We start from the raw sequence: 12717 nt of genomic DNA on the forward strand, positions 1-12717 counted from the left end.
GGGTCCAGTTTTTCTGTGTGTTGGTCTGTGAATGCCTATCTCACTCATTGACTGCTGGACATTAGGCACCAGTCTCTTTGCAGTCCTGGACAGATTAAGCAAGTGTAGAAAATGGGTGGATAGATGTCTCAATCACAGTTTTCACAGTGAAACAAACTTCTGGGTATAAAGGTTTGCTTGTATGGTTGCCTGTCCTGTGTGACTACTTGTTTGCCCTGTGAAGGACCGGCGACCTGGCTCTCAACCGTTGACCTCTGAAGATAAACAACAGTCCCTCCAGGCCCCTGTGACCTGGAGAGGATTAAGTGGGATCAAAAGATGAGTGGCTGGAATCTCACCATCTTGGCAGTGCAGAGGCAGGACATCTGGATCCGTCCACGGTCATGGCAGTAGAGATGAACACAGTAGAAAGGAACCAACAACCACAGGTAGACGCAGGGGACCCACACCAGCACTGTGTTCTGGAAGCACTGAGTTAGGTCGGGGTTAGCTGTGTACCAGGTGCGGTTCCAGTCCTGAAACAATGAGGGGGGAAAAAACAGAATTGCAAAGAGTTTGGTCAAGGGAAAAGACCCAGATTTTAGACAGCCATGTTAGCTATTACTTTTTAGAGTTCACAAACTCTGTGCAAATTAGCAACAGTGCAAATGTTCTAGACTTTAGAGCAGCTTGTGCATTGCAAGTAAGCCAAGCAGGAACCAAAAATATGTGCTGAATCCTGACGATCTTCGCTAGAAAAAAAAGCTATTCCTTTTTACAAGGATCTAAGTCAGTTTGGGGAGCGTTCTGACATTTCTCTCAGGTTGGCCAACAAAGTAGGAAAATCCGGTGTAAAACTGCCATAAAAACTACAAGCAAAGAGTGGCAGAACTTGGTTGTGATGTCTTTGTTTAAAACAATATGGTGGGATAAGTGGCTTGTTGTTCTCTTGCTTCCCTTGTTTATCACTTCACTTGCCTAATGAGGGGCAGGGTGTCTGGCTGTGCTAACGAGACTGCCCTGCGGAGTCACCACAGGAAGCGGTTTAAGGCTCCGAGCATGGCAGTGGAGTCTGGTCCCGCTGGTAGACTCCCAACTAGGATGAAGTGGAGTAGCCACAATTGGTAGCAGCTGTGTGGTTATTATGTAACAACTCTCCTCCCACAGTGAACCAGCGCAGGTGAGTCAGGCTTTGCTCCTTCTAGCATGTTTGAGGATTTACCAACAATTGGTGCTGCTTCTTGTTTCTGAAACCACAAGATCTGAATGCAGAATCTGCCCAAAGAACAACACACACTGAGCACATTCACAAATCTTCAAATCTCAGCTCATTAAAGTTTCTGCACTGAGAAACCATTTTGCACGTACACGTAGGTGAACCCTTGAAAGAACTGCCCAAATCTAAATGAGTGGGAGGCTACTTTCACAGACCCTTATGACTCCTGTGTTTAGTGGCAAGTAAATGTTCAAAGCCCTTTTATGAAAAAGTCCAACCTGCCACAACTTAATCCAGGCACTTTCTTCGGCATTTTGCTCAAACCTCGTCCCGTTTCTCACCCTTTGCCGAAGAGGTTTCTGTAAACTTGCTTATGCCAGGAGCAACTGCAAGGCGTCTATTTTTACTAGACAAACACAGTGATGTGAAAGTGGAGAGCAAAGACATCTTCTGTGCCACTGCAAAAGTGCTGAATTCATATTTTTACAAATTCACCATTTTGAAACCAGAAGACTGGTGAAATCCACAAGGATTTCCAGTATATTTGCCTTTAAAAACTGCAAGTGAAAATCAGGTAAGTGATGTGTCAAAAAAAGAAAGACCCGTTAATTTAATAAATGTCAATCTTTCTGTCAACTCTTAGGTCAGCATTGCCTTTCCTGTGATTTAAATTGCAGGAGGTCAGGTTGAGTAAAGAGGGAGAAAATCAATATTTAGATATCTTACTGGACTAAAGTTGTTTTTTAATTGGCACACTCAAAGAATTTAGGCTTTCAGTTCAGACAATGTAGAAGGTCAAGTCCATAATTTTTTAGTTCAGCTCCAATTCTTTATTCTTTAGTGTTTTGCATTTATAATCCATTGCTATTTTTGACACCTCAAAGAAAATGGATGGCATTTCACTGTGATGTTCCGAAAATCAATTTGCGATGTGTACTTGTTCGTTGTTGGTATCATCTTAGCTATGGAGATCTGTCGAAAGCTTCCTAAAAAATATTTTTCAGAAAGATTTCAAATGACACTCAACATCTAAAATATGTGACACGTTGATTCTTGGAACGTTGTTACATTTTTGATGAGAAAGGCAGCACTTTGACAAAAACTAGAAAGCAGCTTAAAGATACAGCTGGTGAGCTTTCTGGTCATTCGTAACATTTAGAAAGCTATGTAATTTTTTTTTTGATACATAGAAAATGTTACATTTTGATGAACAAGACCTGCACGTTTTCCAGAGAAGTGGATTTGTTTGCTTAGTTAGATTTGCTTGCGAAACCACGTCAGTTGTTGGCAACACCAGACGTTAGTAGTGTCAGCAAAAATAGTCGGGTTGTTCATCTCAGGCGAAGCAAGAAATTAAATTGCATCTAACGTCAACGCGAGACATCAGTTCGAGTAACATCATTACAGCTTTGATAAGAAAGACCAGTGTGATTTCCTGTGATTGAGCATGTGACCTGACCAAGCTGGATGGCTGGACAGAAAGTACAAGTAGTGTTAGCATATTTAGTTGTGTTGTTTTTCTCACTCAAAGCTCCACATGAGTCTAAAAGGTCATTCTTAAGAGCTTTCTAGTTATATTAAATATCCAGAAGACAAGGTGAGAGGGACGGCAGCTTGCAGTAGCACTAGAACACATACTTTGTTGTAATATTTATTGTTTAAAAATCTGTATGAGACTGATGGGTATTTCTGGAGAACTTTCAACATTTAGAAGGCAAGGTCGCACATTGATACACCGAAAAGTACCGTATTTTCTGGACTATAGAGCGCACCTTACGATAAGCAACACCCGCAACCTTTTTCTTTTTAAAACTGGAGAAGTTTCTAAAAACTTCATGCAGCTTGTAAGCCGCACCGGGCTACAAGCTGCATGGCTCAAAGCATAGGAAAAAAGTAGCGGCTTATTGTCCGAAAAATACGGTAAAAATCCTTCAATCTGCTGTTTAAGTTGTTGAGAGAGATTCAAACCCCCAGAAGTCTCTACACGTTGAAAATTGGTCTCATTTCGCCCACCCAGCTTCTCAATTCATAAATCTTGCACTACAAGCGGGAGAAGCTCAAAAGTATGATTAACGCTGATGAAAGGTTAAATGTTGCTGTTTGAAAGGTTACTACCATTGGTCTTTTTCCTGGAAAGAGGATTGATTGTGCTGTTTAGCAATCGAGCTAGTCTTAGCCAGCTAAGTATCTACAAGAAGGTGTAACATTGGACAGAAAAGTGGCATCAATATTACTAGTTTCTACTTGACTGCCTTCCTTGTGAAACTATAATTTTGTAACATCCATCTATAACTCTGGCAACGTTGGCACCGTCACTTTAGCAAGCTCATCCAAATACAGACACACTGGCAAGACTGACGTGTGTTTGTTATAGATGAACATGGAGAAAATAAAAATCCACAAATCCTAGAGCACCGGCTTGGCTCAAAATTTTTCTTTTGAATTCCTTCCAATTACTTTAGCTTCTCATTAGGGGTTTAGCGGAAAATCTCGTTTTTAGCCGATAAATTAACAGCAAAGAACATTTTGCCCTCCGCCACATTGCAGGTAAACTTACATCAACGGAGGCTACAATATCAATTTATAATAAAAACACACTGTTTATGTTAGTATTTTTTTCCTAGAAATCATGTGATTGAGTGACAGAGACTGACCTCTCACTCTCTTTGTTTTCAGATAAGTGATGTTATTTTTTCCACGTGTTGCATGCTTTGCAACAGACCAGACTAAATGACATTTAACCTCTTTCCTGGCATGTTTACCTATTGCAGAAAGCAGTTCTTCTAGCTCGGCTCACTTGTGAAGTGTGTGAGCAGAAACCTTGTGTGAAAGTATTTCAAAAGCATGTAAGAAGGTTGACTCAGTTCATGACTCAAAGTACCGTGCGTGGCAAACATAGCACAAAAAAAAAACAAAAACGTGTTACAGCGTCCAGCACACTGTCACAGATGTAACATCAACATGTTTTTGAAGTTTCATGCAAAAGTAGAGTGCACATGATGAAACACGGTTTACGCTTACTTTCTCCACAAAGCATGATGACCACTGTTTTGATGTTTTGCAGAAGCAGAGACAAAAGCATTAGCTGTAATGAGATCCAGAACAAAATAAAAGGGAGGGGGGGATATGTTGGGAATGAGTGCTTTCATTTCCAGCTGGCTCACAGCTATTCTGCTATTTTTTTTAGCTAAGATTCAGAATGTGGAGGCTTGCTCATAAATGAGACTTAACAAATTTTTTTTTTAAATTTCCAACCAAGAAAGCTTGGACTATTTGAGTTCTCATTACTCTGCATTTCAATGATTCAAATCTCAGTGCAGAGTGATGGGTAACACACCTCCAAGGCAGATTATGGATAATCGGTCTTGTTCCCACTCACACATGCAACGACCTGAGAATGCTTTGGTAATTTTTCATTTTACACAGATGAGCTTTGCAAGATCTTGTATTGAAATTTCTTCTATCCTGTACAAGATTTATCGTTATCAGCGTTGCTATGACAGCTATTGCCATTTTCTGAAGCTTTTCAGGTAAGCAGACAGCTAATAATAAAAAAAGAATGATACAGATGGAAGCAATCATTTAAATCTCGAAGATGATGCACGATTAGAAAAACAATCAAAGATTTTAATCCCAACAATTTCTCTCGTCATTCAATCTCAGAAACAAACCCCCGATATTTAAAAGCGACGCTACGTACATGTGACAGAAATTCAGAAAGAAGTGATTAATCGAGCTGCATATGGTTTGACTCTTAAGATGTTGAGGCAGGAAAAACACCCAGTGAAGAAATGTGACTCCAGGGTCAGGAAACACATCATAAACTCACCCACAGAGGGTCCAGGCCACTCAGTCTGCAAAAGGCATCCATCCACTCGCTGGTTCCTTCCACCACCGGCGCTCTGCTCGTTTTGGTCGATCAGGCCTTCTCTCCACTCAGCAAACTTTGTACACACTCTCACACTCTCTCTCTCTTTCTCTCTTTGCACCACCACCAGTATGTCAATATATATATATATATGTTTATATATATATAGGTGTGTGTGTGTTTAATTCTGATCTCTTATTGCTCTCTTTTTCTAGTGGAAGCACTGTGAGTGTCGAGCCTCTGTGTTTCTTAGTGTGTGCTTCAGCTTTCCTTTAATAAAACATCTTCTGTCTGAATGAAACACTTTTCTCCCTGCCACCCTGACTGTAACTGCTGCTGCCCAGAGATCCGGTGTCTTTCTGACTCCCAGTCAGCCTGGCTGCTGCTTATGAGTGAGTCTCCTTGCCGGGTGGGTGGAAATATTTCTCTCTCTCTCTCGCTTACTCACTCACTCAATCGCTTACTCACACCCCTCTCTCCTCTCCCACATTTACTGGATTTTGATCAAAACACCACTTCCCTCAATGGGATGACAGTCCCACACCCAGACTCACTCCGCCCATTTTGACTCTCTGCCCCCTCACCTCCTTTCTTGGTCCTTCTCTCGCCCACTTTCCCCACATCCCAAACAGACCAGTTGTCTGGCCACAAAGTGTCTGGTTGAACACAGAAATACCCTTTAAACTGAGACGAGACGCACTCCAATAAACGCCGTGCTTATAGGATTTGTTCTTCATATAAATCCGAGATAATAGCAAGTAAAGAAATTTGACTTGTATTACATTTATGGCACATAGTTTAAGTATCTGAGGAAAACTGTAAGACACGTTTTTCTCTGTCTCTTCAGAAAAAGATAAATAAAATTATGCCTTACAAAATGCACCTTAGACATTTCCGCAATTCATCAGAAACGTCAACATATTTTTAATGGGACGCTCTGCAATAGAGCAACTCTATGTAAAATATAATTATGAAGTGTGTTCAGTTCCCTTCTGCCCTGAAACACACATAGGAAGTTCGGTGGAATTGACTGTCTGCTGGAGTCAACTAATTAGTGAGAAGGGTCCAGCTGTGTGCAACTTAATCTGAGAATAAACTCAAATGTTTTGTGAGGGCCTTTCACCCAGCACTGCTCATTTCATCCATCCATCCATTGTCTAAACCAGAGGTCCCCAGCCCTGGACCTCAGGGTCCGCTGTCCTGCATGTTTTAGGCGTTTCCCTCCTGCCTAACATCTGGCTTAAATGAATGGGTGATTAACAGGCATCTGCAGCAATGGCAGGCATGCAAAGGATGTAGTGGAGTCATTTCAATCATCTGCACTGGAATGGGAATCGTCTAAGACAAGCAGGAGAGTGACTTCTGGGGACCACGGGGTAGGCAGAGGTCACAGAGGTCATAGAGACACACAGGACAAACAGAAATGCACATTCACACCAAGAGCAACTTAGAGTTACCAACTAACAGTCATTAAAAAGATGGAAACTTGAACTGTGAGGGCAAGCCAGAGTACCTGGAGAGAACCCAAACATGCACAACGAGAACATTCAAACTCCATGCAGAAAGACCCTAGGACGGGATTCAAACTTTGGACCTACTTGCTGCGAGGCAGCAGTGGTTCCAGTTGAGTCACGGCGCAGCTATGACACAACTTGTCTGAGCTAAATTAAAGAGCAAATAAAGTGCAAACCTATCAAGACTAAGATGTTGTCTCATATTCTCTCAATCTGTCTTCCTCTCTTCTGTTTCTATCTCCCATTCAGCTTTATTCCCCACCTTTCTTCCATTCTTTTTTTTGCCTTTCTTTCCCATCTCTGTGTCTAGTGCCTTTGAAATAAACCCAAAGCAATTTCTAATAAATTGTTATAGATATATATGGGAATCAAATGCAGCAGAATTATAGCGAAAGCAGCAACGCTTCATTTGTGAATGTAAGTCTATTGACATTCAGACAAACTGTCTTTTCAACAGTCCGGCTTAATATTCTGATCTTACACATCACGTTTTCATCAACTGTAAGCAGAAAATCATCATAGGTAACTGAAATAAAGGGTTGAAAACATCAGTCTTTGTGTAATTAATCTATATGTTTCACTTAGTGAACTGGGTTACTCAAATGTATTATTTTTTCTCTGATACTCTAATTTGTTGAATGGATCTGCAATAAGTCAACCTATGTACAAGTACAGTATCTTCTCATATTACATTAATGTTTCAGGATTTATACTGAGCGGAGTATGTAGAGTCTCCTCAGTGATGCAAAGCATCACATGCATTTCCAGGCATTGCATAACTTGCTGACGCTGAGAAATAGATTGTATTTGGTTAATTAGTCAACCCATTAGACTAGAACCTGCACTGTAAGTGGAAAACATGAAGTCATTCCACAGCATTTCGTCAAGACATCTAGTTCAATTGGATAATAAGTTTTAAAAGTCTATGTTCCTGTTGGAAAATCTGGGAAATATGAAATTTTGGCATCTCAAAGTGAAATTACTTCTTGGAAAATTAATAACAAGAGAGCAATTTTATCTAAAAAAAATAAAATAAAAATACATGAAAATTTGCCCCCTTAATTATAGTCACTCTTTAGAAAAGACACAAACACGAAGGACTGTCTTCAACGCTCTTTGTTGTCTGCAGAAATACATCATCACTTGGAGAGATGCTGGTCAGTCTTGTTAGGAGTCGGGGAAAACTTCAGCTGTGCAGGAAAATATGACAGTGTCTGGACTGGGACTGACACCACCACCGGCATCATCATCATCACCGCAGAGAAGAAACATGGAAAGCTTGGCAACGAGGCAGACCACCGCTGGGGCCTGGTGTCTCACCATGTGCAAATATGGGATTATTATTCTTAAAAAAAAAAAATAAAGGATTCATCACTTCATGTTTCTGCTCCAGGCTAGCTAGTGCCTTCAGTGCAGTAATTCAACTAACTCCTGCAATAAAATGGAAGAGGTTATGCAACAATAGCCAGGATTTAGATGTAACTTAGGGCTTTTGTCTTAAAGTGACATTTCAAGGTAAATAAAGAAGTGCGGTGTTTTATGAAAGTGGTAAAAGTCTAGGTTACAGTCCTTACCGTTTTGGATTCACCAGACCAGAACTCCCTTTTCTAAATATTTGCTGTGTCTACATGGTTTGTGCCAAACTGCAAACTGAACTTATCATGGCTTTCGTTCAACAATAGCTTTCTTTGTGCCACTCTTACATAATGCCAGGCTTTGAAAGTGCACAGCTAAAAATGATTATCTTGACATAGCAGAGTTGTTGTTAACTAACGCTCTTCCACAAACATCTGGGCCGTTCACAGAACAGCTGCATTCATTCTACAATTAAATTACACACTATTTACCGATTCTGTGACTTCTGAGCAAGTTGGTTAAGCTAGATTTAACTTGAGTGTTTCAGAGTTAAGAAAGGTAAATCGAATTTCGGATTTGTATTAAGAAAACATTCTGAAAATCACGTATCATTCTCCTGCATATGCACTACTTTATGTTAGCATTTTACATAAAATCCCATTTGAACATACTGCAGCTTACAGTTGCAAAGTGACAAAGGTTATTATTACTTTCACAAGGCACAGCAAATGGTCAAAGTGTGTCCTAGTCTATCCAGCTATTGTTATGTCTCCCACCGTGTTGCAGTTACAGAGAAATGGTCTGAAACGCCACAGCCAGTGAGGTGTGAGCGGTGTGTGTCTGTTAATGTAGCGCGACATGAAATGTTTACAGCCCCCAAAAATGTATGCAGTTTGGTGACTAAGAAAAAAAAAAGATGGGTGTGGGTTGTTTATTTTTTTAATCTGTTTGTCTTCTCGTTAGGCTAGTTGATGTCATTTAATGGAGTCTTATAAATAGTACTCATCCGAATCATGGTTGCACACTGTGTCTTGAAGCTGCCCTGATTTCGGTTCGTAAACGCTGCCTACGGAAGACTTGTTAGTGAAATGTACACATATATATTTTATGTACTTCCTGAGTGGAGACGGGACTAATTCCTCTCCTCTTGGGTTCAAAATATGTGTATAAAAAAAACCTCTTAATGACTTTGAGCCAGGACTCCTCAGCTGATCATTCCCAGACAGGGGCTTGAGGTTGGAGGTGGTGCAATTCGTGGAAGAGAAAGTAGCACAAAAACAACTTGCACGCAAACTTGTGCGCGGGCAGTGACAAGTTTGGACCCCTACCATCAGCTCGCGGGAGAAGCTGATGGTAGGGGGCCAAGCCCAGAACGCGTGCAGAAAATATCCGAACCTAAAGGAGATTCTTTAAAGCCAGACGGTCAGACTGTTTACACCAGCGCAGAAAGAGAAAGCAGAGAGCGTGGACCCAAAGGGAGACCGGAGCTGGAGCGAGGCCATGTGCGGTCATGGCGTGTAGTAGTAGAAATGAGGACCCGGCAGGCGGTGGATGGATGCAGAGGTTGTGCTGAGGGGGTAGCAGTGCCCCAGCCAGGCCATGGCTGCGTGGTGGTTAACCAGTCTGGGTCACCTACACTTCCTCTGGCCTCCCTCTCTCTGGGAGGAAAAACAGTCTAGTCAAAATAATGGTGTCATTTTGGCTTCTTACGTTTGAGCAAGAAGGGGGCGGGGGAGTAGAGACAGATTTAGAAGCAGCAAAGCAATGGGAGGGGTCAGAAACAGTTGAAGAAACAAGCAACCAAAATATCTGTTCAGTGTTTTTTTTTCATCCTTCTTCTTTTTCCTCTTTTTCTTCTTCGCACAACTCTTTAATAAAGTCTTAAATGAGTGGCACAGCTCCAGTGCAGCCTGTAAATTAAAATGTGTCAACCTATGCATGCAAATAAAATGGCCTCTTCCGGTGCTCTTCCATGCAGAGTCCTAATCTGTCCTCACCGTTTCAGTCTGGTTGATCTTTGACTACGACCCGCTTCCTGTCTGTCAGCAAGACCGCCGTGCTGTGTAAGCGGATACGAACACGAGTGGGGAGGGAGGAAAAGTTTGACCTCATCTGTGGATCTTTGTGCATCAGATCCGTTTCTTCAGCCCTGCAGACCCCTGACGGTCTCACATGTTGCTGTGAGTGAGTCGAGCCTGCAGGTATGTCACACCCAGCTGGCACCGGCCCCCTCTCGGCCCGACTCACAAGGCCTATACTCAAAGACCGATCCCTCTCATCGCGTTGCAGAAATGTAGAGCCTTACCAAAGTGTTTGTGCCTCTTTTCACATGTTGCTTTATGTGGAAGATCAACGTAAAGTAAGGTATAATGGTGTTGAAGCACCTGCAAAAAAGTGAACCTCTCAAAGTGGTTTGGAGGCCGCGAAAGGTTTTCTTCCTTGAATTTTACAGCAGCTTCACTGTCCCTGCTTAAGAAAAGCATGCCCACAGCATGATGCTGCCACCACCACACAGCAGGGATGGTGTGTCAAGGCAGCTCAATCTACTGCATGTTTTCTGTGTACCCTTTGCAATAAAAACATAATGATTTTTATCTTTTTGTTTCATCTTCTTTTCTTGCTGCTGGATTTATTATGTTATCAGTGTTGGCTCTCCACAGAGGACACATATTTGACCTTGATTCTTTGCTGGACAGAGCCCCTGCAGGGCCTCGCATTGTAACTAGAAGTACTTTCACTGGTTCTCATCCCAGTGAAAGTACTTCACTGGCTTAACGATTCTCCATTTAACTTTCTGTCTTAACCAAAAACAATCACTAATTGAGCTGCGACCACAACTTAACTCTATGTACTCAGATTTTTAATTTCCCCCATTGTACCACGCCTGGACCAGGGATCTGTGTCTCTTTTTTTCTCTGTTTGAGGCAGATGGCTAATAAAATCTCTATAAAAGCCTTGCAAGCTTGTGGTTGTAATGAGACAAATTTTCTAAAGGTCATTGGTAATAAGAGTTTATCTGAGTCACTGTTTCTCAAACACAGGCCCAGAAAAGTAAGTGGGATCTGTCCAGTGAGCACATAACGACACTATGGAGGTTTGCAACCATACATTGGTGAAAAAGCTGGACAAGGACCAAGCATTTTCAAATACAAACCCAACTAAAGATGATCACTCTTAGGAGTTTTTTGAGCAGATTTCTTCTGCTTGGCGTTTCGTTATTGCTGCAGTGGTTTTGATTTCTCTCCCAGCAGCTGGAAGGTAACACATGGCAGCTCTGCCTTTGTCTCTGTTATTCTGCTCCGTTTTTCCCTCAAGCCAACAATAATCAGTCTGCTTTGCTGACCTTATGACCTGGTTTTAGCATAGTTAGCCTTTTTTTTTTCAGGCATAACTCTAAACAAAGCAACCTGGAGCTTTGAAACTTTCCTCTTGTAACTCCAAGAGACCAAACGAAGTTACATCAAATGCTGAGCTACTGTTTCAGTGCGCCGTCTGTTTGGAATGATGTCCAAATAAGACTTTAACCATCTCCTTCTTCTGAAGGTAAACACAAAATTCATTCTGATTCCTATTTGTCTCTTGTGACACCGGGAGACAGCTGGTGGCAAAATGTATCCAGAATTAGTAAGATAATTGTTGGGTTGAGCTTTTGTTTTTCTAATCTTAACCTGACATCTCCAAACCTCAGACATAGTAAAGATGCTCTTTTTTTCCCTCTCAGACAGCAGATGGCTGCCATCATTTTCTCAGCTGTCCTGGAACCCGAAGGTGTCTGAATGAGACTGTGCTGTGATTACTCTTTAGAGGAAAAACCACACTGGACGACATCCAGCCAGGGTAATGGCAGAGATGCCGCAGGATCACTTTGGAGCATAATTTTCCAAACAAACAGTGTTAATTTACAGTGTGTGTGTTTTTTACATTGATGGATACTCTTATTTGCCAATATGTGCAAGGGCAAAAACCATGAAGAAACGGGAAACACCAAGAGTAGACATTAAGTCTGACATATTTGTTAGTTGCTGCACTGAACAGTCTTTCCGGCAATTCACAGGTTGTTTATCTTTTTTTAAATCTGTTTTTCTGTGTTTACACACTCTTCATGCAAGTGAATTGCTCTTTTTTTTAACACATTCTCTGTGTTATCATCAGGCAGACACATTTTGTGTTGTTTTCTACACTTTGTCTTGTTTTATTACAACTGGACACGGAATATGTTTTAAACTATCGACCAATCATGTCATTTCTTGGACGTCACTTCTGGAACGTTCCACGGGAAAAACTGTTAATTAAAGCAACCTCCATTGTTGGTTTTATTAGTTTATGTAACAGGGACAATGTTAAAAAAAGCAAGCAAAAAAAAAAAAAACATTGTCTCTACGTACCAAATGTAGTTTGAACTGGTTTTTCATTTGTGGAGCTGCACATTGGTGTAGTTGGTAGCACTGTAGCCTGGTAGCAAGAAGATCCTGGGTTTGAACCCTGGGTTTTTCTCACATGGAGCTCTCCTTGTTCATGCTTGGGTTCTCTGGGTATTGCTGGGTGTTCTAGCTTCCAAAGGCGTCACTGTTAGGTTATGATAGACAATTTTGTCTGAAAACTGAGCATATATGTCCCTGTGTTGCCTTGCGTTGGACTGGCAACCTGTCCAGGGTTTATCCTGCCTTAAGGTAGAATCATTTAACACAATAACTGTGTAAAGAAACACAGTTAATGTGTTAACTACAGTATAATTACTGTGTGTTAGGTAAATTGTATATATTATCAAATATTTGTTGTTTTAT

General features: G+C 41.3%; 1 protein-coding gene across 1 annotated transcript in view; it reads right to left on the reverse strand.

Moving 5' to 3' along the window:
• The window catches only part of LOC102227239 (multidrug resistance-associated protein 1-like), a 32436-nt gene extending 26980 nt beyond the window's left edge, over window positions 1–5456 (reverse strand). The window contains exons 1-2 of the mRNA XM_014476038.2: window positions 5025–5456; window positions 339–515 (exon numbers count right to left, since the gene is read on the reverse strand). Coding sequence (XP_014331524.1) covers window positions 339–515; window positions 5025–5066 — 219 coding nt within the window. The 5' untranslated portion in view covers window positions 5067–5456. The remainder of the gene's footprint in view (window positions 1–338; window positions 516–5024) is intronic.
• Window positions 5457–12717: the final 7261 nt, after the last annotated feature.

The sequence above is a fragment of the Xiphophorus maculatus genome, chromosome 5 (genome assembly GCF_002775205.1).
Source record: "Xiphophorus maculatus strain JP 163 A chromosome 5, X_maculatus-5.0-male, whole genome shotgun sequence".
NCBI classification, from domain to species: domain Eukaryota; kingdom Metazoa; phylum Chordata; class Actinopteri; order Cyprinodontiformes; family Poeciliidae; genus Xiphophorus; species Xiphophorus maculatus.